General features: G+C 41.5%; 3 protein-coding genes across 4 annotated transcripts in view; 1 reads left to right on the top strand and 2 right to left on the bottom strand.

Moving 5' to 3' along the window:
* Positions 1–26,496, top strand: part of LOC106656365 (ubiquitin carboxyl-terminal hydrolase 36-like) — an 89,519-nt gene extending 63,023 nt beyond the window's left edge. The window contains exons 4-8 of one of the 2 annotated variants that reach the window (XM_014377310.2): positions 16,911–17,185; positions 20,078–20,289; positions 23,365–23,456; positions 24,244–24,436; positions 24,819–26,496. In XM_014377310.2, coding sequence (XP_014232796.1) covers positions 16,911–17,185; positions 20,078–20,289; positions 23,365–23,456; positions 24,244–24,436; positions 24,819–25,054 — 1,008 coding nt within the window. In that variant the 3' untranslated portion in view covers positions 25,055–26,496. Of the gene's footprint in view, positions 1–16,910; positions 17,186–20,077; positions 20,290–23,364; positions 23,457–24,243; positions 24,437–24,716; positions 24,781–24,818 lie in introns of those variants that run through there. The other variant, XM_023458127.1, reaches the window with a different exon arrangement.
* On the bottom strand, positions 16–1,907 carry LOC106656368 (protein phosphatase 1 regulatory inhibitor subunit 16B-like). The gene has a single exon (XM_014377315.2). The coding sequence runs from the start codon at positions 1,748–1,750 to the stop codon at positions 50–52; it is 1,701 nt and encodes a 566-aa protein (XP_014232801.1). The 5' UTR covers positions 1,751–1,907; the 3' UTR covers positions 16–49.
* Positions 5,302–7,706, bottom strand: LOC111693477. Its single transcript, XM_023458150.1, has one exon. It carries the CDS (start codon positions 7,452–7,454, stop codon positions 5,745–5,747), a length of 1,710 nt encoding a protein of 569 aa, XP_023313918.1. The 5' UTR covers positions 7,455–7,706; the 3' UTR covers positions 5,302–5,744.
* Positions 26,497–26,558: the final 62 nt, after the last annotated feature.

Here is a 26,558-nt window from a genome sequence, read left to right as displayed (position 1 = left end):
TTTTTTTTTTTTTTTTTTTCGAGAAAATGAAAAGATCTTTATTTACTTACTAATTCAGTACAGGAATGGTCTCGGACAACAAAATAAAATTGATCAACAGGTTCATGAAGAACAAATTCTTGTTGTTGCACGAATTGATCCACTCCTCGCACCAAGGAATCGGGTACTTGTAGCGCGTCACCTCCAGGAAGGATCTCAGGGCCCATCGCCGGCAAAATCCCCGCGTGATCGTCTCGCTCAGGTGCAGGACGTACGCGCGCCGCGACGCGGCGGGAAATTCAAAGTCCGACTCGACGAATCTCGTGTAGTCGGCGTGCGTCAGTCGTTGCTCCGCCTCCTCGGGCCGCAGCTGCATCAGATCGTAGAGCGACAGGTCCGCGTTGATCATGTGCTCTCTCGCCTCCTGCGCAAATTTCTCGTACTCGGGGCCGCTTCTAACGATCGGTACATCCTGGAACACTTCGTAGTCGGCCAACGTCTTGATGATGATGAAGGCGCCGCTGGAGTTCAGCTCGTATCCTTTCTTTTCGAGCTGCTCGACGATGGCCATCGCGTCCGACGCGATCTTTATCGGCAATTTGTGAAAGAGTCCGTGGCCGATCTCCGGCTGCAGATACGGATGCTCGAAGTAGTCCTCGGTGGGAAAGTCGAGGCCGGTCAGATCGGCGCCGCGATCCAGCAGCACGCCGACGGATCTCGCCAAGAGATTCCTCAGGGCCCAGTCGAGAGGCGTCCTACCCAAATTGTCCCTCGTGTTGACCTGCAGCTTCAGATTATTGTCGTCGCATACCTCGAAGAATCTCTCCATGAAGTCGTCGTCGCAGCCGATCTTGGCGAGAAAGTGAAGCGGAGTCGCTCCCTCGTCGTCGGCGCAGTTCGGATCCGCCCCGTGCCGCAGCAGCAGCGCCACGTCCTTCTCGCACTCCTGCTTCAGGGCGTAGTGCAGCGGCGTACGACCCAATCGGTCTCGGGCGTTCACGTCGATCGGCCGTTTTCTCTCTAGGCCGGCCTCGTACAGGATCACCGCCAGATCGCTGCAGCAAAAGTCCGAGTCGCAAACGGCGTGCAGCGGTGTCATACCGTCTCTTGGGTCGGGTAGGCTCGGGTCGGCGCCCGCTCTCAGCAGCACCTCGGTCATCTCCTCCGAGCGGTTGCGCAGAGCCACGTGTAAAGGTGGCTCGATCATCGAGCCCGGAAAATTGGGATTCTGGCCGAACACGAGGAATTGCGCGACCTTGCCCACCAAGTCGAAGCCGCAGGCCACGTGGAAGTGCGTCAGGCCGTCCTCGTCGACGTAATTCGCGTCGTATCTCCTGTATATGTCGAACAGACTACGAGCGAGGTCTGCACTGCATTCGAGTCGGGACGCTTCGTGCAGTGCCGTGGTGCGACGCAGTATCGGCTTTTTGTCCTCATTCAGTTCGGGCCTGTCCTTGTAGCCGCTGCGAATCACGAACTCGATGAGGGAATATTTTTTCTCGGCTTCGGACCTATTTTTTTTTAGGTCTTCCGTGAGAAGCCAGTCGATCTCTTCCGGGCGAAAAATGTCCCTGAGATCGGGAAGATGATCGTCGTCCCAATTTTCGATCAAAGGATAGAGTCGATGGAAAAATCGTCGTCGCTCCTCTTCGTTCTCCCAATCGACCTCCGCTCGCATGATCTGCAGTTTCTCCGATGGACTGGCCGATGGATCGTCGCAGCCGCAGTCGTGGACGTCTTCGCGGATGCCATCGGGATCCGATTGGGACATTCTCACTTCGATGCGTTGTCTTGTAAAGCTGAATAAAAATGTTCGACTTTTATCACGAAGCTACCGATTTTTCGTGATTTACGCTCGGGTGTCGTAACGCGTGTATACTGAACGGAGCGACGATTCGACGTGTGCTCGAGTTTTGGTCATGCCGCGGCCCGTGTGGCACACTTATTGTTATACGTAAACATAAGCGACGTACGTACACAAATAGTAAAGGAAATGTTATATTTTGGAATAACTTGACAGACGTACGGTTATATTATGCTGAATATAAAAAAATTGTTTTCGACTTTAATTTGACATTTCACGAGCCATGATCATTTTTTGACTTTGTCCTTTCACATGTGTTTGCTTTGATTTGCTAAAAATTTTAAATGACATAAAATTTCCATTGTTTTGGTCTATAAAATTAAGTACAATCCTAGCTGCGACCTATGGCTGATAAGCCATAAATGATAAATCGTCATTCATTATCTTCGGTAATTTAAGAACTATTTAATATCACGTAAATACGCCCAAATCACGTCAATTAGTTTGTCTAAAAAATGAATGAAAAATCCTTCGTTAAAGAAAGACTGACAATAAAAATGACAACATCAAATAACCATCCGCTGGACTGCTATACATAGATTCTTGCGCCAATTTTTATGGATAGTGCGCGATAAGGGACAAAATAATAACGAATTTATTTATTTATGGTTATTTTTATATCTTATAAAATTTGGTATAAACGAATAAAAAAAAATAAACAAAGCTTATAATTTACTTAATGCATACGCATGAATACGCATCTTACGTTCAAATTTCACGACGCACTCTTTATTCACGATGATTTCAACAAAATATTTATTATACAACATAAATATTTTCCTCGCTGTTTATTTTAAGTAACAACAACAAAAAAAACACGATTTATACAGATTTTATGCGTCGCACTTGTTTATCTCTCTTTGTTTTAAATTGTTTTATAAAATAAATATTATAGTTAAAAAAATATTATAATTGTTTTTATAAAATAAAAAACATCAACCGCACTCAACAAAATTGGACATCAAAAAATACTAGAACTATAAAAAAATAACTAAAACTACACTTGCTTCTCGTTCCATTTACATTGGCCCGTGGCCACCAGACAAACGTTAAACAAATCTCTGTTCTTCATCCTCTCGACGATCATCTCGCAGCAGAGAATCGGCAGTCGATATCGCGTCAGAGTTAAAAAAAATTCCAGCCCCCACCGACGGAAAAATCGCCTCGACATTATCTCGAACAGGTGGGCGGCGTAGGTGTCGCGCAACTGCTTGCGATGCTTCCAGAATTCCGGCGAGTTCTCGAATCGGCGGTAGTCCCGCGCTGTGAGCAGTTTCGCCGCCACCTCGGGCCTCCACAGCAACGAGTCGTGCAGCGTCAGCCGAGGACTTATCCTCCATCTCTTCGCTCTTCTACGAAAGTCTGCGTCTCGGCGCAGCGAGTCGTCGAGATCCACCACCGGGTCGATCAGCAATTCGAGCTTCGAGAACAGCTTCATGATGGTCGAGGCGCCGTCGCGGTCCAGCTCGTAACCTCTTGTCTCCAGACTCTCGAGGATGTCCAGTGCGGTGCACGCGAGCTGCAGCTTGTGCGGATGCCACAGGAACGATCGGATGTAATCGTCGTAGAGAGCCTCGTCGGGATAGACGAAGCCGGAGAGATCGGCGCCACGATCCAAGAATCTCTCGACGGCGTTGGGCATGAATCTCGCCACGGCCCATTGCAGAGGTGTCCGGCCCAACTTGTCCCGAGCGTCGATCCGTAACCGCTGCCGCTGATTCGCGTCGTTCGTATCGAAGAACGTCTCGAGGAAGTCGTCGTCGTCGCTGCCGCTCCGGCAAATAACGTGCAGAGCCGTCAATCCGTCTCTGTTACCTAGATTAGGATCGGCGCCGTGTCTCAGCAGCAACGCGACCATCTTCTCGTGCTTGTGCTTCAAAGCCAAGTGCAGCGGTGGATCGACCGAGCTCGATTCTTGCGTCAAACAATTAGGATCCTGTCCGAGCTCGAGAAATTTCTCGACGACGGGCAACAAGTTCAACTCGCAGGCCACGTGGAAGTGCGTGAGGCCGTCCAGCTCGTCCACGTAATTCACGTCGAATCTGTCGTAAATATCGAACAAAGCAGCCACGATGAATCGATTGACGGGACCCTTTCTGCCCGCGTAGTGCAGCGCCGTGGCGCGACGACGCAACGCCGCCGCCGCTTTCCCGCCGTTCTCGTTTGGATCGGGCTCGTCCTTGTAGCCGCTTCTAACCGCGAAATTGACGAACGGCAATTTGCCGTAAAACTGATAGGGCTCGGCATCGTTCCTCGCGTCCTCCGTGAGCAGCCAGTCGATCTCTTCGCGCCGAAAGACGTCGCGTAGATCCGGCAGTCGCTCGTTCCAGTGGATGATCGCGTGGTACAGCTGATTGAGCAGTTTGCGTCGCTCCTCCTCGACCTCCCAGTCGATCTTCTCTCGTAGGCTACGCAATTCTTCCAATTTATCTTGGCGCGTCTTGGCATCGTAGCAGTGGCACTGGTCGTTTTTGTAGAAGGAAAATGGGTAATCAGTACCGTCGCTTGAGGAATCGTCGTGGTCGGATTGCGTCTTATCGACGTCTTCGTCGTCGGACATCGTCGAGCACAATGCGGTATACGCTACGAAACACTGGCTTGTATACTTGGTAAAGTTAATATTTTTCACCGGAAACACTTGCTGCAGTCGATGCGACCTTCTCTTGTTGTTTATACGTATATAGCTACCGAAGTGAACGACTCGACTTACGGCGGGACACTGCCGCGTGCTACGGCGAGCCAACTTAACTGTCGACTGCGTGCGCGCGAGTTGCGACTTAGTCTCGGCGCCCGCCGCGCTGCCACATTCTCGATTCAAGCCTCGCGCCCAGTTAAATGCAATAATATAAACGAATAGCATACAAACCAGGAAATGCCCGTTTTGATATTTTACAGAGATATTTGTATTGTAATACGATTTTATAAAAAGAACTTTATGTTTTGCTTTCGTTTGTACATACATGTAATGTAGCTGTCTTGATGTCGTAGGCGATAAATAAGATTTTCGTTATTTAATGTAAGTGTTAGATTTAATCTATGCTTTACATAATAATCCAATGTGAATTAAATTTTGTACCCACCATTATAAGTCAATATATGTACTTAGAATGGTATATCAAGCAGGCAAATTTTCGGTGTGACTGAAAAGGCGTTTCATGCGCGTCCGAGAATAACGTAAATAATTACTTGAATATTAAGGAATTCTCCGAACGGTAAAGAACCCCGAAAACTATGCGCGCGGCAGAATAAACGTGTGTCTCATCTTGCTAGTGCGAAAATGTGCCGTCAATTTTTCATTTTTATTTTTTTTTGACACTTACATCGTTATGAATATCGATATCACCGAATTAAGAAATAGGAACTACTGGGCACGTGCAAGCGTATACTTTCAAACCGAAAAAAAATCATTTTCTTTCTAGTTTTACTTTAATAACTTTAAATAAAACCGAGTAGTGGGTGTTAGACTTCTCTTACTCTCTTTATTCAAATCAAATGCTTTTTTCGTCGAGTGCGTGAATTAAAATATAATTTGTCTGTGGTTTTGCTTTTGTGCATAAGCGAGCTTTGTAAAATAGTTATTTCATTGGTCACTGAATATTTGCATCTTTTTGCAGCTGTTTAGAAATTATTATATCATATAATACTCGTAGACTAACTATTGCTAGTATGACAGATGACGTTTTTCTATCGCGAGGAAAGAGTTATTTGTGAGGAAAAATAAAAGGACTTGTCTTTACAAATAATTGATTTATTAATTTTTCAAAAAAAAAAGTAAAACGTCCGTTGCATATTAAAACATCAGATCTATTTAAAAAAAAAAAAAAAAATTATTTATCAATATGCTTGCATTTTATTGCATTAATTTTGGCAACTGATGTAACGGACACAAAAATCTTTAATTTTAATCAAGTTCATCTCTTATTTCGATGGCCTGCAGACAAACGTAATACAAATCCTTGTTCGCCAACGGATCGATGAAATTCTCACACCAAGAAATCGGGAACTTGTTGCGCGTCATCTCCATGAAAGATTGCAGGGCCCATCGCCGACAAAATCCTCTCGTCATCAACTCCATCAGGCGCGTAAGACAGATACGGCGATCGGGAAAACGCGACCATTCCGTCGAGTCCGCGAGCTTCGAGTAGTCCGCGTACGTGAGCAGTTTTTGCGCCTCCTCTGGTTTTAATTGAACCAAATCGTAAAGTGAGAGGGTTGGAATCACCATCAAAGTTTTCGCGTCGCGAACGAACTCCTCTTTGTTGAAGCTAATTCTGGCAAGACCATGACTGTCGAAATAGTCACAGTCGAATATTTTGTATTTACTGAATGTATGCATGATTGTCAAGGCATCGGTGCGGTTCAGTTTGTATCCTCTTTTTTCGAGGTGCTCAACAATGACCAGAGCGTTTGACGCTAGTTTTAAATAAATATGTAGTACAATTTCACAGTCAGGATTGTTAAATCTAACGGCAAAGTAATCCTCGGTGGGAAAAACAAAACTAGATAAATCAGCGCCACGATTCAAGAGAAATTCAACCATATCTGGCATGAGATTCGCCACGGCCCATTGCAGTGGGGTCCGGCCTAACTTGTCCATGACGTTGATCTGAACCAGCTGATTTACTTCGTCGTTGATCTCGAAAAATATATTGAACATATCAATGTTCAAAGAACACTTCTTGCAAATAACGTGCAAAGGAGTCAATCCATCGGTGTCGGCCACGTTCGAATTAGCGCCTCTTCTTAGCAGACATTTGACCTTTTCCGTATTCCATACTTTGTCCGCAGCTAAGTGCAGTGGCGTCCGACCATTCTTGTCGATGGCATCGATCTGTACCGTGCGATGTTTTTCATCGCTGATCTTAAATAGCATCTTCATTGAGTCAACGCCATGACTATCCTCACACAATGCATGCAGAGGAGTCAATCCGTCCTTGTTGGTCAAATTAGGATCAGCGCCACTTTTCAGCATCAATTCGAACAACTTCTTGTAGACGCTATTTTTCAGAGCCAAATGTAGGGGCGAATCACCTGTTTCTGTCCAGGTGACATTGGGATCTTGCCCCAGTACGAGGAATTGAGCGACCTTGTCCAAATAGTTAAACTTACAGGCCGCGTGAAAATGCGTTAATCCAAATTCGTCGATGTAGTTCACATCGAATCTGTCGTAAATTTCGAACAGATCATGGATGAGGTAGAAGTAATTGAGCCTAGCCGCATGATGCACTGCAGTGGTGCGACGCAATATTGGCTCGCCGTCCTCGTTTAGTTCGGGCCTGTCCTTGTAGCCGCTGCGAGCCACGAGCTTGATGAGTAAACCTGCGTTCTCGTCATTATTTACGTCTTCGATGAGAAGCCAATCGATCTCTTCTGGGCGAAAAATGTTCCAGATATCAAGAAAATCTAAATCCTTCTTATCTTTGACTGAACGATATAGTCGACGAAAAAATTGTTGTCGCTCTTTTTCATTTTCCCAATTGACTTTTTCTCGCACTGTATTTAGTTTCAGAAAATCCCTGAAAGAATCTCCTTCAAACGCAAAGTCCAAGTCGTCGTCGCTCTCGTCTCTCTCATTGCTCAAGTCCGAGTGATGTTTAATGTCATTAACCATTATGGGTCAACTCACTTAAAACGCGGTTTACGTATAATTAAAAGTTGTAGAACCGATCGTTTTTTCACTAATCACGAGAATTTCACTGGCCACACAGTCGAAACGATCTTTCTTTGTTTCTCACGCTGCGGCGTCGTAACGTACACTGAACTGAACGACTCGACATGCGACGCAGCACTGTGTGCTGTTGCGGCAACTGTGGGCTGCCAGCGTCTACCTCGCCGGCCGCATACTCTAGAGTCGAGTCGAGACGAGTTGCGACTTGCGTCGCGCGGCCAAGGCAGTAATGTAAACATATCATATTGCACAAAGGCGATGTATCATTTTTGAAACGCACGCAGTCGCGCAACGTTCGATATTATTTTGTTGCCGAATATTTTCTGTGCTGGATAAAATCACAGAGTTTTTTGCCTGTGATGTATGTATAAGTAACGGGTCGTTTTCACTACTGGTGACTTTCATGATTTTCTGAAAAAAAATAGGCATTGCAGGTTATACTGGGTGTATTAAGTAAATGAGAGACCTTTTTTGTTTTTCTCCAAGCAAATCAGTAAAGTTACCCGCAATGACGGCTGTGAATCACTTCAAAAAGGCCTAAAAAGTACACTGCTTAGAGCGTCAAATTTTTTCTCGATTATAATCTCATATACTCCGTGAGTCCATAAATAATGATGAATTCGAATGTTATATTTGGCATGTATAGACTAAAAATCCTTCATAGTGTCCTACTATTATATAGATCAAGAAGCTCAAATTTCAAGTCAATAATTTTTAGCTTACGTTTATATAGGTGTATTCATCTTGTCGGTATCTCCAATGTTAAAAACCGTCTAAAATATTCCGTTATCTGTTCTCAGTGTAAAGAAATAAATCGAGCTGAATCCTATCTTAGTTCTTTAATTAAATCTTCGCTCATTAGCTCGATGTCGAACATAATTTTTCAGCAGAGCATCGGAAGCTCGTGACTCATCAATGATCCGACAGAATTCAGAGTTTACTACCGGAAAAATTGTCTCGCTATTATCTCGGGCGCAAATAAAAGCAAAACATGGCTCTCTAAAAGAGTAGAAAACTTCCTATAGGCATCGAACGTAATATGCAAGCCGAGTAGACTTTGTTGCTTTGGGAATCGAGCTTAATTAGTAAAACTTATAATGCAATGTTTATAGCTGCTGTTATGCGGAGAAAAGGAGAGTAAAGTCGAGCTCTTTATCTAATAGAGTCTCGTGTAAATGTTACACACCATACATTTACTCTGCTTCTTAAGAGGAGTACATTTTCCAGAAAAAAAAACACTGTGAAGTGAACGACTCGAGAATCGACATGCGGCGCGGCACATACAGAGTGTGGAACTGCCGACTGTGCGCGCGAGTTGAGACTTCGTGAATCGTGACGCCCGCCGCGCTGGCACATAGATACATCGCTAGAGCGTTAATTTTTTTTTCTCAATTTCAAGTTTACTTTTCGTGAGCCATGATAAAATGAACTTTAATTTTATACTCGGTACGAAATTGACCAAAAATTCTTAGTGGTACAAATGTATTGCCAGAGTTTAAAGTAGCGTTCGGCTCGATGTGTTGTGGGTGTTGAATACGTACCATTTAATATTTTTTGTTGTCCGGTGAAAGGGTCAGCATCGCCCGCCAAAACATTTATATGTATTAAAATTTTTGTTCATCAGCTTCGTACATACTTACCGAATTGATTATCAAGGAGTTTCCCGAACGACAAAATTCTCATCTTACTAGTGTGAAAACATACTGTTATAGTTTTTACCTTTCTTTGACATTTATAACGTCATGAATGCTAAGTCACAGGTAAAAGTTCGTTTTTGATGCGCGATAGCAACGAGTTGCTAAATAGAAATAGGCTATATGAGAATAATAGGTGTAAATGAATAAAAAAAGAAGAGAGGAACAACTTCGTACGCGCGAGGTTTATACTTTTCATAAAAAAAAAAAAAACAATACAAATCTTTTTCTCTCTTTGTTTAGATCAAAATAATTTTGTTCGTCGAGTGCGTGAGTTTAAATATAGTTTGTCTGTAATTTTGCTTCATTGCGCGATCGAATTTTGGAAAAAATACGAGATTTTTCAAGGAACGGGTTATTTGTAAAAAACAATGAAGACTTAATTTTTAAAATTGTTTATTTATTAATTTTTCAAAGAAATTAAAACATCAACTGCACATAAAAACACCAGTCGGTAACGAAAATCACATAGTCTATTTTTAGTTTTTATCACTGGCATTGTAGCAAATCAAAAACAAATCCTTATTTATCAGTGGATCGATCAATTTCTCACACAGAGAAATCGGCAGCTTGTGGCACGTCAGCTCCAAGAGAAATTCCCGGGCCCATCGCCGGCAAAATCCTCTCGTGATCATCTCGGACAGGTGCGGAATATATACCTCCATTTTTTGATAAGGACCTTGCCATTTTGCCTCCATGTAATTGTCGTAGGTGAGTTGTTTTTCCACCTCTTCCGGTTGCATATGAATCAAATCGTAAAGCGACACGGTCGAATTCACCATCAAATTTTTCCCCTCACTCGTGAACCACTCGTCTTCGAAGCAGCGTTCGTCAAGATTTGCGAATTTATCAAACAATCCGTACGAATCGAATTGACCCAGTATTGTCAAAGCGTCGGCCCGCTTCAATTCGTAGCCTCTTTTTTCGAGGTGTTCAACGACAGCCAGCACTTGAAGCGCAAATCCTAAAAGACTTGAATACATATATCGATAAGGAAGATCGACGAATCCTACGGCGAAGTAATCGTCGGTGGGAAAGACAAAGCTCGACAGATCGGCACCACGCTCCAAGAGTGTAACGATTGTTTTTATCAAGAGATTCGAAACTGCCCATTGAAGCGGTGTTCGGCCCAATGCGTCCAGCACGTTGACTTGCACTGACTGATGAAGTTCGTCGTTGATCTTGAAAAATAGCTCAGTCCATTCATGGTCGTAACGATACTTGCAAAGAATGTGCAGAGGTGTTGATCCGTCCTTACTAGCGACATTTGGATCGGCCCCTCTTCTTAGCAGCCATTCGACCATGTCCGTTTGCCATTCGTGCAAAGCTAAGTGCAGTGGTGTCTGGCCCTTCCTGTCGACGGCATCGATCTGTACCGTGCGATGTTTTTCGTCACTGATCTTAAATAGCATCTTCGCCAAGTCAATGTCATAACCAATCTCACACATAGCATGCAGAAGAGTCAATCCGTCCTTGTTAGGCAAATTCGGGTCGGCTCCACTTTTCAGCAGCAGTTCGACCACTTTATTGTATCCGCCAGCCACGACTAAATGTAGCGGCGAATCACCAGTTTTTGTCCAGATGCAATCGGGATCCTGTCCAAGTACGAGGAATTGCGCGACCACACCGTCACGTTCGAATTTGCAGGCCGCGTGAAAGTGAGTGTATCCATCTTCGTCGGCGTAGTTGACGTCGAATCTATTGTATATTTTGAATAGATCATCCACGATGGCGATATATGAGATACCTTGTCTAGCTGCCCAGTGCACTGCGGTGGTGCGACGCAATATTGGCTCGCCGTCTTCATCGACTTCGGGTACGTCCTTGTAATAGCTGCGAGCCACGAGCTTGATGAGTAAACCTCCGTACCTGTCATTATTTAAGTCTTCTATGAGAAGCCAATCGATCTCTTCTGGACGAAAAATGTCCCGAAAATCATAAACTTTTAAATCCTTCTTATTTTTGACTGAACGATGTAGTCGACGAAAAAATTGTTGTCGCTCTTTTTCATTTTCCCAATTGACTTTTTCTCGCATTGTCTTTAGTATCTTAAAATCACTGAAAGGATTTCCTTCAAACGCAAAGTCCAAGTCGTCGTCACTTTTGTCTCTTTCATCGCTCAAGTCCGAGTGATAATTAATGTCATTAACCATTATGGGTCAACTCACTTAAAACACGGTTTACGTATAATTAAAAGTTGTAGAACTGATCGTTTTTTCACTAATCACGAGAATTTCACTGACCACACAGTCGAAACGATCTTTCTTTGTTTCTCACGCTGCGGCGTCGTAACGTACACTGAACTGAACGACTCGACATGCGACGCAGCACTGCGTGCTGTTGCGGCAACTGTGGATTGCCAGCGTCTATCTCGCCGGCCGCTACCCACTCGAGAGTCGAGACGAGTTGCGACTTGCGTCGCGCGGCCAAGGCAGTAATGTAAACATATATCATATTGCACAAAGGCGATGTCTTATCGTTTTTGAAGCGCACGCAGTCCGCAACGTTCGAAATTGTTTTGCTGCCGAATATTTTCTGTGCTGAATATCGCACTGAGTTTTTTGTCTACCATGTATATGCATAAGTAATAGGTCGTTTTCAAAGTCGTCACTACTGGTCATTTTACTGATTTGCTGAAAAAAAACGAAGTAGGCGTTGCAGGTTATATTAGATGTATTAAGTAAATGAGAGACCTTTTTTGTTTTTCTCCAAGCAAATCAATAAAGTGACCCGCAATGACGGCTGTGAATCACTTCAAAAAGGCCTTAAAAAGTACACTGCTTAGAACGTCAAATTTTTTCTCAATTATAATCTCACATACTCCGCGAGCTATAATAAATAACGATGAATTAAACGATCAAACGAACTTACCGAGTGAAGTTCGATCGTAATTATACGAAGTCCTCGCTCGAATACATTACCAATTGTAGACGTCCCCGTACGGCTTGCTGACCACGAATTCAGAGTACCTGAAAGTAAGATTTTTTGGCCGCGCGCGGCGCCACACCGCTCGCACCGCGTACGGCCGCCCTTCCGCCTCAGTTTTTAGAGCAAGTTATACGAAAAAAATTTCACCGCTTCTTCCAAGGGAGGGTCTGAGTCTGTGGTGGGTGGTAATGTATTCGAGCGAGGACTTCGTATAATTACGATCGAACTTCACTCGGTAAGTTCGTTTGATCGTTTAATTANAATATTCGATGCTAAATTTATTAACGCGATTTTTACTGCTAGAAGCTCAAGATAATTTATGTGATACTTCTTTTCATCGGGTGACCAAATTCCATAAATTTTGCGTGTTCCATCAGTTGCGCCCCAGCCGTCAAGTGAAGCGTCAGTAAAAATCGTTAATTTGAACTCGTTGTTTTTTATGTAGTGTACATTATTCGGGATATTTTTTAACCACCACAAAAGGTCGGCTTTAACCGCGTCAGATAATATTATAGTCTTATCATAACAGAAATCATTAAAATATAATTGGAAGATTTTTTCTCTTTCCAAATTCTTAGTATAGAGCCAAGCATAATCAAGGGCTGGACAACATGAAACCAGTTTACCTATGAGATGAGCTAACTCTCGGATTTTGCACGATTGAGTGTTAAGGAATTTTTTAATAAGAATCTGCAAATTGTCTTTTTTGTACTCTGGGAGTTCAATACAATATCTTTTAGTATCAAAAATGAAACCTAAGTATTTCCCCTTTTGGGTAGGAATTTCGTTTGATTTTTCATTATGAATGATAAATCCCAATTCCGTAAGAAAAAATCTTGTCTTTTTCAAATTAGTTAAACACTCCTCGTAAGAATTCTCTATGCATAAAATATCGTCCAAGTAAATTACTGACGTGAAACCTTGCGCTCTTAACGATTTCATAACTACTTTCATGATTTTAGTAAACACAAGTGGGGAAGAACATAAACCGAATGGTAAACAGAGAAACTCAAAAATTTTGTCATCAAACTTGAAACGTACAAATTTTCGGCTGTTGGGGTGTAACGGTATCATAAAAAATGCGTCTTTTAAATCAATCGAGGCTAAGTAACTGTCCGGAAAAATTAATTGGATGGCAGTACGGAGATCCTCCATTTTAAAATGTTCTACTCTAACAAATTCATTCAAATATTTCAAGTTCAAAATAAAACGGTCGGAACCATCCGGTTTTTTAACTAAGAAATATGGGGATAATACCTGACCCACAGAGTATTCGCACTCTCTAATCGCGCCTTTTACTATTAACTTTTCAATCGCCGCGTTTAATGCGACTTTGTTTTCTGACTCAACGCGCGACTTATAAGTATGCATTGTTTCCGGAACAACAGTGTGAAACGGTATCTTATAGCCTAGAATTAAATTAAGAATGTAGCTATCATCCGTGATTTCCATCCATTTTTTATAAAAATATTTTAGTCTACCGCCTACATTTATTGGCTCGTTCGTTGGTTCGGACTGTACGGTGCTTGTCTGCCTCCGCGCCCTCGAGATGATCGACCCCTGTTGTTCACAAATTGTTGGCTGTTTCTGAAGAACAGCTGTTGTTTCGGACGTCCTCCGATAAATGTATTCCCCGCAACTCGACGTCCAACGTTCGGGGATTTCGTGTTTAAATTCTTAGAAGGTACCACTGGCTTGGCAAATTCTTGCCCTTCTTTTGACAGAGCTTTGGTTTCTTTAATTTTGGAAGACAGATCTTTCCCGTACAAAAATTCATCAATTTTTGTATTTTTCAAAATCTGTGCGCTGTCTTTAGCTAATCCAGGTTCTATAAACGCTTTCCGGTTTTTGGATTGCTTATTAATAATAAGGCACAGCAAATCTCCGGCTTCCTTCAGAGGCGACAGAACGTCCTCAATATCCATTCCTTCTGCTGCGTTGTTATAAATATTGGTCATAATCGAACCAATTATGGAGAGTCCTTGTGCAGCTGTTTTTTGAACGGCTAACATGTATTTGTCTCGCTTTTTAGCTGTCTCTTTCAAAATGCTGTCTAGCTGTGGGTTCAAGTCGGGTGGAGCCAGTTCCTCTAAGGTCTGATATTTTTCAATCAAGGCCTCTTCCTTTTCTTTTGACATGCCATCGCGACAGAGAAATTGCCATATCTTTAATAAATCTTTCTTTACGGAGAGTTTTTCACCTTTTGCAGAAGAAGGGTCCTCACCAATCTGCGAGCAGAAAAGGGGAACAATAAATTAGCGTCAGAGCGCATTGAAAAAATTTTTCAATTTTTAATTGCATAAGCACTATGTTTCTAGCCTCGTTTTGTCACGCGTACAAACACCGGCAGATTTCATAATAGGCAGCAGCACGTCTTGTCACGCATACAAGCACTAGCGCGATATACAACGGCTTGTCTTGCCACTCGTGCAAACACACCGTGCAGAAAGAACAGTAAACGTACATGAACGTATGCATATAAATACGAGCACGAAACTGCCTCGAGCGCCGCATACGCGCGAGCGTCCAATAACTGTGTAATTCCTAGAAACGCGTCGTCCATGCGCAACTGTTTCACAGCGCTATACGGATGTCGGACAGTGATCCGCCATTATGCTCACCCGTCGAGCCACTAATGCATGATTTTATTAAAATAATTTTACTCACGATTTTATTCCAATTATCATCGTCGATAGTTTCGTCATCCTCCTCTTCGATAGTTTTTCCCTCGCTTTCGGTGCCCTCAGGAGACAACGGATCTCTGGGAGGCGGTGACTGCAGTACGCCATTGTTGGTGTTTGGCGAAGCATTTTCATCACCCAATGGAGATTTATTCCCGCCGTCCTCGTCCTTATTTAGGCCAGTCTTAACGTTTTCCACCTCAGCATTCAACTTTCTAACTTTCTTGAGGAGCCTTTCCAACCTCTCCTCAGGCTCTCTTTCTCTCTTCGATTTCTTGGGCATCTTACTTTACTTTTCTAGGTTAAACTCACTATACGTGTGCAGCGTGCACGCACGAAAAAGCAACTGAGGCGGAAGGGCGGCCGTACGCGGCGCGAGCGGTGTGGCGCCGCGCGCGGCCAAAAAATCTTACTTTCAGGTACTCTGAATTCGTGGTCAGCAAGCCGTACGGGGACGTCTACAATTGGTAATGTAGAAGAGCGAGGACGCAGTATAATTCGAATGTTATATTTGGCATGAATAGACTAAAAATCCTTCATGGTGTCTTAATATTATATAAAACAAGAAACTCAAATTCTTAGTCAATAATTGATAGCTTACGTTTATATAGGTGTATTCATCTGTCGGTATCTCCAATGTTAAAAACCGTCTAAAATATTCCGTTATCTGATCTCAGTGTAACGAAATAAATCAAGCTGAATCCTATCTAATCTCATAAATCTTCGCTCATTAGCTCGATGTCGAACATAATTTTACAGCAGAGAATCGTCAGCTCGTGACTCATCAATGACAAGAAAGATTCCAGAACTTGCTGACGTAGAAAATCTCGAGCACAAATAAAAGCAAAACATGGCTCTTTAAACGAGTAGAAAATTTTCTATAGCCATCGAACGTATTGTGCAAGCCTAGTAGACTCTGTTCCTATGGGAATCGAGCTTGATTAGTAAAAATTATAATGCAATATTTATAGCTGCTGTTATGCGGAGAAAAGAAGAATAAAGTCGAGTTCTTTATCTTAATGTACACACTACATTTACTTTACAAGAGGAGTACATTTTCCAGAAAAAAAATTCTGCGATATTTTGCCTTTCTTCTCTGCCGAGTTATTATACAGGTAAAAATGTGCTTTTGATCGATGTCAACAATCAGCTATAAATAATTACACAAAGGCACTCAAAAAGCTGATATAATAACAATTATATCACGAAATATAACGTTTCAATCCGACCTCTCCTCGATTACGAAAAAATTGGTTTTTTTTTCACTTTCACGGTCGATTGATCCACGCGACGATGCGCCGATCATTATATGATTCGCGCGCATTTCTCTCTCGATAATCTCGGAGCTTTGAATATATAATTCGCGCGCGCGTCACGGTAATTCGAGAGCTTTTGAATATCGCCTTTTATTGTGGCTTTAATAAGCGTATAGAGTGTCCGAATGATCATTGCCTGTATAACCTTCGCCTCTTTTTTTTATTTTCCGTCGTCGCGAAATGCGAGCCATTTTAATCATTGGCACGTCTCATTTATAAAGAAAAAAATATAAGAAAATGGACACATTAAAGAAATTTTTATAAATCAGCGAAAAAAACGGCAACTGCAGAATTGTATACATGTTATTTATATAAAGGTTTTATACACTCGAAAGAAGCCGTGTGTGCTCAAACACTTTGAATGATTGCCTCGAGTTAGCAACTACTATGTGTGTATATTTACTGCCAGTGCGGCTCCTTTTGTTCTCTCGTTCGTTATTTCTTTCTTTCCAATTCTTTCATTCTCCCAATTTTTTTTTCTGAACTTTACATACGTTCGATGAATAAAAGAGCGAAAACTTTCGGGAAAATTCGCGTGATTTTTCTTCCTTTTCAGACTCGGTGATTGGCCTCGCGATTTTCGTGTATAAACACGCGCATATATTCATTCTGAATAATTCATGACGCGCGCGCACACACGGCTTGCGAATACACAAAAGCTAGACTATATTATACACCTCGAATTTACGTATTCTCGTATATACAATATGTATACCACAGCATTAAAATATTATATACATCACGATGATATCGCATTATAATCGTCATGTCGTGTTGCAGCCCATGCTGGCCGACACGAGGCGAGGCGGCATCGGTCCGGGTCAGCTGGCGACTTCGGGCGGCGTCGCGGGCACCAGCAGCGGCGGACAACAGCAGGACGACGACACCGAGGACGGCGTCGAGTACTATCGGCTGCGCTCGTTCTCCATCACGGCCAACGGCGTCTTCAATCTCGGCGACTCGCTGAAGAGCCGCAGATCGCGCAGCATCAACAGCGTCACCTCGTCGGGCGGCACGAGCTGCAGCAGCACGACGCGCGACGCTCGATTGCTCAGGTACACCATTACATATTTATATATTTATATATTTGCTTGAAAAAAGCTTGTGTTTGTGGGACAAACTTGACTGCATTGAAAAATTTATAGAGACTCTAAAAGATGTTGGCATAACCGAATAAAACATTTTTATGAGATCAAATTTAATTATAATGACAATGCAAGTGTTGATTTTTGAATGTTGACCTAGTGCCGAAGCCAGAGTAAAAATAAAGATTTTCCTTTGTGCATAAAAGAGCAAATATCTTAACAAAACGTTTATCTAAAAAAAAAATTCAGGTCCATAAATGTATTTCGTTATTTACAATGACTTTCGACACTCGACGAATCGATCGGTTGGCTGCATAGAGCGAAATGGTCAAACAAAAACAAAAATATATTGAATTTGATCTTTTGTGAAGATATTTCGAATTTGTTTGTATAGCAAATCAAACGATCGTGTAGTGCCATGAAATATCGCTAGATGGCTGTTTCCTAATTTTGCAAGAAACTGATACAAAAAGTAGAGAAGATCGGAGATTATATAGAAACCTGTGGTAAACATATTGAACTTTTTATCCATTTTTGTGTCTTAATTCATTTTTGAATGATGAATACAACACATTTGAAAGAGTTATTACGTCAGCGTTTTTTATTTGAAAAAATGAAAGAAATAATAATATGTGAAAAATTTTCGCGGTACGGAGGCTTTTTCAAGCGATAACATTTTTAAAATTACATGTTATCTATAGACGAGTACCCACGAGTCGACCGACAGTAGTGAAGTATATATCACAACACGATAGGATCTTGGTCTCTTATGGTTGGTTTTAAAGAGTCATAATTATGAAAAAAAGGTCGTGTATCTTTTTACCGCAGAAAAATTTTCATTTGAAAAGTTTACCTTATGGCATATATTGTAGCTTGCACACACGTTTACCCTCTACAAATCGTCGTGTAAGCATACACGATCCTCATTAATTCATGTACATGTAATATCAATGTATATTTAAAGTATATTTAATAACTTGCATTTTTCAAAAAATAAAATTTTTACGAAGCTACACGGCTTATGGGTTTCTTTACACTGCTGCTTATTAATAAAAAAAATGGTTGATTTTTAGAGAAAAATGTTTAAATTAATATTTCGGATATCGCTTCGTATCGTAATAAAATTTTCGAGTAGTGTTATATTCGATTATGAGTTTGTCGATTCGATCGACAGATGGCTTATTGTAAACTCGCAAGTTGTAAAAAAAGTTCCAATTAGTATATATATCAACGACGCTCTCGACTAGTACCGCTGTTCACGGACAATAATTTATGAGCGCATAAAGCGCAGTAGTAGTCGCGTGGGCGTGCTGCATATACATTATTACGAGTCAAAGAGAGAGAGGTTCACGACCTCGCGAGCTTCCGCATCGTCCTATACATATATATACTTTTTCTACCGCGGTGCAGTGACATCGAAGCTCTCGGCGCTATTTTCTTTTTTAACGCGAAAAACGTCGTATATTTATACGCATCGATAGGGGCGCGTTCGTCGGATTCGACGAATTCGCCTTGTGTACGTACCGCGCGAGCTATTTATCGACCCCAGTGACGTATAATTCGTATATCGATTATCGGGATAGAAATGGATTTAAACGTGACATTATAGTTTTGCGAAGTTTGCCATGGCATATATTACATTATCGATGGTGGAAATTCCGGACGTCATGATATGGACAACGATATTATGGTTGTTGGATTATTACGTCGTCGTGGGTTTTTCAACTGAACGACTGTATCACTCGCGCGTGTAAATAAGTATCGTCGTATGTTTGATTTCTGGTTATCATACTAAATACTGTCGAAAGCAAAAAATTACCGTTAATAGGGGAGATTAAGGTGTGTTGGCATGTGAGGTAAGTTGGCAAAATGGCATATTTCTCCTTATTAGGGAGTTGAACCGAGATGGTGCCATTGCATACAAATACAACCTACAATGGTGTTAGTACTACTGATAGTATTATTTCTATACAAGTTAGTAGTATGGAGAAATATGCATTTTTGCCAACTTACCTCATGTGCCAACACACCCCGCTCTCCCGTACTTATTGATTATCCGTTTCAAAAAATCAATGCATTCGATTAAAGTTAATATTGTTTTAGATTTAAAATTGGGATGTAAACAACATTTGCCAAACAATTTTTTAATTTGCATTCAATAAGTTATCATGCAGTATAAGAGTATGAAAGTATTCTCAAGATATTTTAGATAATTATAATATGTATTCATTATATTAAAATATTTTAAAATATTGAATAACATTAAATATACGACAATTTGTTTATAAAATTTTAAAGTGATGCTACTTTACTTCGTGGAAGTTCAATAAATGTTATATTACTGTGGTATCTATAACTACGAAACTATGAATGTAATCATAAACATTGTAAAATGTCACCTTCTCAGTGCACAAAATTTTCCCAATATTATATCATAAACATAACGCAGTGTGAATGGCTAAAATACACTTAAATATAAAACAAAAGAATGTATATCATATGAATAATTGTCTCGGTTAGCCACCGCTAAGTGGCGGCGACTACGATCGTCGCTCGCGCAATAAGATGAGACGAGTTCGCGGCATAAGAGAGCCGAGCTACCGGTATAGTTTTCAATTACACTATTTTCTCTTGATTAGTTATAAAATAATATCTTTGACCATCCGGAGAAAGAACTGTGATATAACTTATACGACACTCTCAACGTACAAGCACCTATCAGTAGTACAGGTCAGTCTGCGATCGGACGCGCATCAACGTAGTTTATCCTATTTCAATACTACACGTAAACGTTTCTAAAAATAGCAACGATTAATTATCGTTAATTACACGAGCATCGATTTATTTCACTTTGTTTCACAGCTCGACGTCGCAACTGTCGGGCATCGGGACGGATCGCCGCGACAGCAATGGCGAGGCGGCCTCCTCCTCGCCACCTCAGCAGCAACAGCAGCAGCAGCAAGCCGTAGCCTCGTACAAAGTCGGCATGCTCGGGGCGTCGGGCGTCGGCAAGACAGCCCTCACGGCTCAGTTCACCACGAGCGAGTACATCTGCGCTTACGACGCCTCGCTCGGTTGGTATTTTATATACATGAATAATAATGATGATGATGATACGTTTCGTAGACTCGTGCAAAGGTGTAAATAGGTGTATCGCGAAAGGCGGTTACTTATATGATCGCTACATTGTTTATATTTACGATATTAATATATCGGTCGACTCTCAATTAGACAATTTTTGTAGGTACAAAAATTCATCACAATTTCAGAATTCTTCCAATTGACCCCGATGCCAAACAATAACAATTTTTCGGAAAATCTAAAAAACGATCTTAAAAAAGTAATTATATTAATTTCAATACCTCAGAGTCCATTGAAAGTACCACGCGAAAACCCCTAACCGTGTCGATTAATTAACATACTTATATACATAAATCGCCTCGATGACTTAATTTTTTCTAATTTTCTGGCACACATGTACACACGACACGTGGCTGCTTATTGCCTATATAGATCGGCAACGCGTGATATGTATTGTACAACGGAGCAAAAAAAAATTGCCAAGCGCCCGACCGGCTTATACACATTATAATAAATATAGAAAACGCTGCCTCTGCGCGCGATTAATCATGCTGACGGCTGATATCGTAGAAAATATTTGCATAAAAACGCGCGTTGGGTGCACACACACGTACACACGATATACGTAAACGCCTACATCGAGATTATCCTTTCAACTGCATGTAATAATAATGATAATAACGATCGAGTCCTTCAATACGGAAAAGCCAAAAAGGAGAGCTGCGGCACGTGCGTGTACATCAAAGTGTTAAGCTCATACACGTCGTTTATGCAGTGCGCGCGCGGATAATAAAACGCGATGTATACAATAATTTTATTTTCAAGATCGTTGCCGACGTAGTTCGCCCAACGACGACGACGACGACGCGTGGGTGGGTGGGTACATTGTGTAGCGTACAAATGTAAGTGACACTGGGCGAATTTTATTTTTACGTATACGTTACGGTATCGTAAAATGCAATAAAAACGAGGATTACGGTCGCCTTCGGAGTCGGTCTCTATGAATATACCAGCTCCTGGACCGTGATACACTTTTGCGTAGTTGCCAAGGGGTTATCGCAAGTATGCGTCTTTCGAGCGGATTGCGTACCCACGTGCGTATTTGATACAGCCCGTGAGCTAGTATGTACGTATTTATAGAATTTTAGAAATAGTTTAGTCCTGTGAACGAGTTTATATGCGTACGATAATCGGAAGGAAGGTGAGAGATTTTTACAGACTAAACTTTTTTTACAAATAATTCAAGTTCTTTATTGCGCTTTATTAAATAAGGCGCAATTTTACAGAAATAATTGTATAACAAAAAATTTAATCTTCAATTTAAATTATTCTAATTTTTTATTCATTCATCTTCTTGTGAATGCTTGAAGCGTTACGAAAACAACGAAGCTCACTCGTCCTCCTCTCGTTCGGCGACCGACCGGCAAACGCGATACAGATCCTCGCTGTGCTCAGTTTCTCGATGATTATCTCGCCAGCTCCAGTAGAGGTTCCAGCGCCTCGTTTATTCGTATTACTTCCTCGTCTTACTTTACAATATTTTTACTCGTCGGAGTATTCGACAGAAAATTGATACTGCGGATGCCTCTCTAACTTGTCATGCTCGAGCCGAGTGTCTATGAGCAATAATTTAAACACGTCGATCACAATACGTGTAGCGACTTTTAAAACTTGTTGTACAAAAGTTCGATGATACTTTTCTGCTGAATATAATTTACGTGACATTTGATTCCAATTTTTCAAAAAAGGACTTGAACGCAAAAATGCAAAGTAAAAAGTTTTGGAATTTATTGATGCATTCATTGATTCGATGCTTCACCTCAAACGACCTATTTTTACTACATATATCGGTTTTTTGGTCAGCATTCGTGATGAAATTTCAGCAATTTCTTTGTGAATTTTTTTAACATTTTAAAATCTACGACAATTTTAACTTTATCCATTTTATATCGGAGTCAAAACGTTTTGTAAGCTATAGAATCGATAATCAGCTTTGAAGGCAGTAATTTGTATATCGAGAATGCCTCGTAAAAATTCTTTGGCTTGAAAAATTTAAATTACTTCCTGTTGCTGTAAATAAAATATTTTCTTCCGTTGCGTTGTTTGGCATTTTCTCAAAGATCGGCAGGCAAACTTCATGTGTCCCTTTATTTTATGTCGGATTCTTCATCTCGAACTTTTTGCCACTAAATTTCATTTTTTTCCCCCCAAATAATTTTATCCGTTCTGTTTCAACGCTCGTTTGTGGTATATACAATATACACGCGAAGAAGAAGTTCAAAGCACTTAAGCGTCTGTCGAAAGCTCGCCGCTCTAAACTTATATATTATATACAAGTATATATATCGGAGCCCCGGAACGTTTTGTATCACCATCGAATCGATAATCAGCTTCTAAGGGAGAGCCGCAGTCGAAAAAAAAGAAGAAGGGAAAAAAGGGCCGAGTGTCAATCGCGACACAACGAGAGAGAGAGAGAGCCAAGTGGCACGAGGTCGATGAAACCAGTTCTTTTCCGTCGGTGCGCGGTTTATTTTTTTTTTCGCTCGTACACAACGTTCGTTCTTTCTTACCTATTTTTTATTTTTTTTTTTTTCGGAGTCTGGGCAATTTCAGCGGCGTTTGATCCTTTTTTTTTCAACTTCTTTCTTTCTTTTTATTTTTTTCGCTAGGTCAGGAAAACGTGCGATATCGATGGTTACCGCTATATATACGAGCCGCCTTTTGATCTACTTCGGCTGGCAACTTGAAATTTTCTGGTACACGAGAGAGTGAGTTATAATAATGTGTACCGCTCGGCTTTTGCGGGCTCCACGTTACTTTATTTCAGTTGTTTTTTTTTTTACAATTTTTTTCCAATTAATAAGCATCGGCTCAATTTTGCCTTCGCATTTTTCACAACACACACACACACGCACACTTGAATCGCAAATCGATAAACCGATACACCTTTGCGCGCTCCACGGACCGTGAAAAAATGTATTAATAACCGTTTTTTTTTCTTCTTCTTTCATCTCTCGAATCGTAATTTTTTCTTTTTCTCTCGTTTTTACCACGATGATTGTCCGCAGACGACGAGTACGGCCAGAAGAGCGTGTCGGTGATGATAGACGGCCAAGAGACCGAGTTGGAAATCATCGATCATCCAGCCACGGAGATGTCGGTAAGTATATCCCCGTCGTCGTAGCTATTATTTATCGATCAAAAAAAATTATCCGATGTGGTGGTTGTGGTGATGGTGACCATCGCCTTTTTTTCACCCTATCTTACCCACTCTCGCCACCCTTTTTTTATTTATCTTTATTATGGAACTGCGAATCATTTCCGCGTGTATTTACAGACTATCTCGGTCGATGCTATTATAGTTTCCTTTTTTTCTTTTTTGCGATATTATCAGCCTCTCGGTTTGAAAATGCACAGCGACGCGACGCGATGTGTCTATCAACGTATATCTTTCCAATCCATTTGAGCTTTGCCGGCGCGTCATTTTTTTAATTAAAAAATCACGAAAGCAAAGCAAAGCAAAAAGCAAAAAATAAAAGAAGAAAACGTTTGTTTCCAGCGAGTTTTTCCCTCGATATATAATTATAAATACGCCACGAGCAATTTTGAATGAAGATTTTCCTCTCTCTCTGATTTACGCCGCCTTGATTAATTGATACGCGTACGCACACGAGAGCTTTTCTCTCTCTCTGCGCACGAGCGAGTTACGTTTCGAGCAGCGCCACGAGAGAGAGAGAGAGAAGTGCAACGCTGCGAGTGGCGTTATTAATGACCCACATAAATTAAGCCGACTATACGTGTGTGTACGCGCCGAGCACCGCCTCAAGACGTTTTGATAAAACGTAATTTTACCCTTTCCGCCCGGAGGCAGCACACGACGCGCGCGTTTAGTTATGTTTTTTTTTTATTTTTAACTCTCTAAATGTAATTTTTTTTATACACAAAAGGTCGAGGCCTTCTGCTCCACGTACAATCCGGACGTCTACGTGGTGGTGTACTCGGTGGTGGACCGTGCGAGCCTCAAGTACGCCGAGGACGCCCTCATGTATCTCTGGAAGAGCGACTACATGGCCGGCCACGGGGTCATACTCGTCGGCAACAAGGTCGACCTCGAGCGCAAACGCGAGGTGCCCGCTATAAGTGAGTATATATGTATTATCATATGCACGAATTTCGAGTAGCGAGCCAAGTATATGTAAGGAAAATGCAAAATTAGAAAATGCTCTCGAGAGTATATAAAGTGGCAGCTGCAGCTGACGCGCGCGCGGGTTTTTACGATAACTGTCGAATCGCGTATAAACATGCGCAACACGCAACGCTCGGCAACAAGTTTTTATCCTTCGGATAATATACTTTTCTACTCTTCTTCTTTTTCTTTTTCTTCATTTTTTTTTACCCTCCTGGATTATCTTATTAAAAGATTAGATTGGATAATAACAACAACAACAATAACAATGATCTCGAGCACAAAGAGTCAAGGATAAAAAAAACGAAGTATCTTTTCTCTTTCTTCCTGACGCAGTGGGTCGCCGGGTGGCCAACGCCTGCGGCTGCAAGTTCATCGAGACGTCCTCGGGCCTGGCGCACCACGTCGACGAGCTGCTCGTGGGCGTGCTGGCCCAGATCAAGCTGAATCCGCAGCGCGACCGGGACCGTGTGTCTCGGCGCCGACGCAGCAAGCAGCGCGGCCGGCTGCTCAAGCATCTGCTCGGCTTCAAGCGCAAGACCAAGAGCTGCGAGAATCTGTTCGTTCTTTGAGGTGAACGATTGCCTTTTTGTATAAATTGCGAGTTGTACATAATTATGAGAAAAAAAAGGAAAAATTAGCTGTCCGATCTTAGGCTCTTATCTTTCGTACCTACTATATGATAATTGTGTAATGTAATATTTTATGTATATTCGTCGAGATTCCTCCGTTGCCAAAACAAAAAAAAGAGAAGAAAAAAGTTAATGATACATTCCCAACAACGATTCCTAAAAGTATATATGAACCATATATTTAATTGTAATCGATCATCGAACGAACGAAATAAATGGTAAACAAATGATTATAAAAAAAAATAAAATTGTTATGATATAGCTCTAGGGATAAGTATAAAGGGAAAAAAAAAAGTTTTTTACTCCGCAAATAGATTATAGGCTCTTGAACGCGCCGTCGCCGTATTATCGCTATCTCATTATTATTATTATTATACATCTATGTCCTTCCCGCTCCCCTGCTGCGTTGTAAATAGGATTATTAACCCGGCTGGATTCGCGCGCGCGTCCCCCTTTCATTACGGAGATAACAACAACAAAAATCGATATGCGTGTGCGTACGTGTGTTTGTGTGTGTGTGTCTGTGTGTGTGAGGAAGAAAATAGTCGCAATCAACGAAGAAAACAAAACAATTTACGTCGCGCGCGTAGCCAGCGGGAGAATATGATTTCGACGTTTCGTTGCAGGTATCTATTATTATTTTATTACAACACAAGTGGTGGTATACGCCAATGATGTGTATACCTATCGAGTTCGTAATACGATATATGCGATGCGCTCGAGACACTTCGAACCAATTAACGCGTAAGATTATACTCGGATAAATTAACGATTGTAGAGCGTGTGTGTGTGTGAGTGCGATTTTTACGACAACAGCCGTTGAAATCAATTACGTATGTGTACATAATAATATTATGTATGATGAATGATGAATGATTGTGATTCGTCGTGCTTGATTCCTTCTCCCGTTGGACGATAAATGAATTACATGTTCGAGTCTCGTTCTTGGAGCGTGTGTGTACATACAAATTTTATCGATAATAAACATAATTTTCCGGAAATGGCCAACGATCCCCTCCACTTAAAGTGAACGCGAAAATCGTTCGTATCATGGCTTCGTTATAATTTACATAAGATTTGTTTTTGTCGTTATGTGTCTGATATTAAATCTGTATTACGTCCTATCCACTGTACGCGTGAAAAATTAACTCGTTATATATTTAATTTACATATAGAAATGTCGAACTCTGTACATTGAAACCAAAGATGAAATAAAAATAAAACGATTATACGATTATAAAACAACGATAAATCAATCCTGTCTATTGCTCTTATTGTTTCGAATGAATACGTCGTCAACGTAGCGCGTTGGTGTATATATATGCGCAATACGCGATACATATACGAACGCAATTGATAAACCACGTGTGGCAGCATCTTTCATATATACACAGCTAATACCTGCCCTGTGTATATATACACACAATTCCCTCGTGGCGGCGAG

This window comes from Trichogramma pretiosum, unplaced genomic scaffold (genome assembly GCF_000599845.2).
Source record: "Trichogramma pretiosum strain Unisexual culture from Peru unplaced genomic scaffold, Tpre_2.0 scaffold122, whole genome shotgun sequence".
NCBI lineage: Eukaryota > Metazoa > Arthropoda > Insecta > Hymenoptera > Trichogrammatidae > Trichogramma > Trichogramma pretiosum.
This window is presented reverse-complemented; position numbering and strand designations above follow the sequence as displayed.

What these genes read in the sequence shown, in the direction of transcription:
- LOC106656368 (XM_014377315.2), bottom strand. Translation starts at nt 1,750, where the DNA reads ATGTCCCAATCGGATCCCGATGGCATCCGCGAAGACGTCCACGACTGC.
- LOC111693477 (XM_023458150.1), bottom strand. Translation starts at nt 7,454, where the DNA reads ATGGTTAATGACATTAAACATCACTCGGACTTGAGCAATGAGAGAGAC.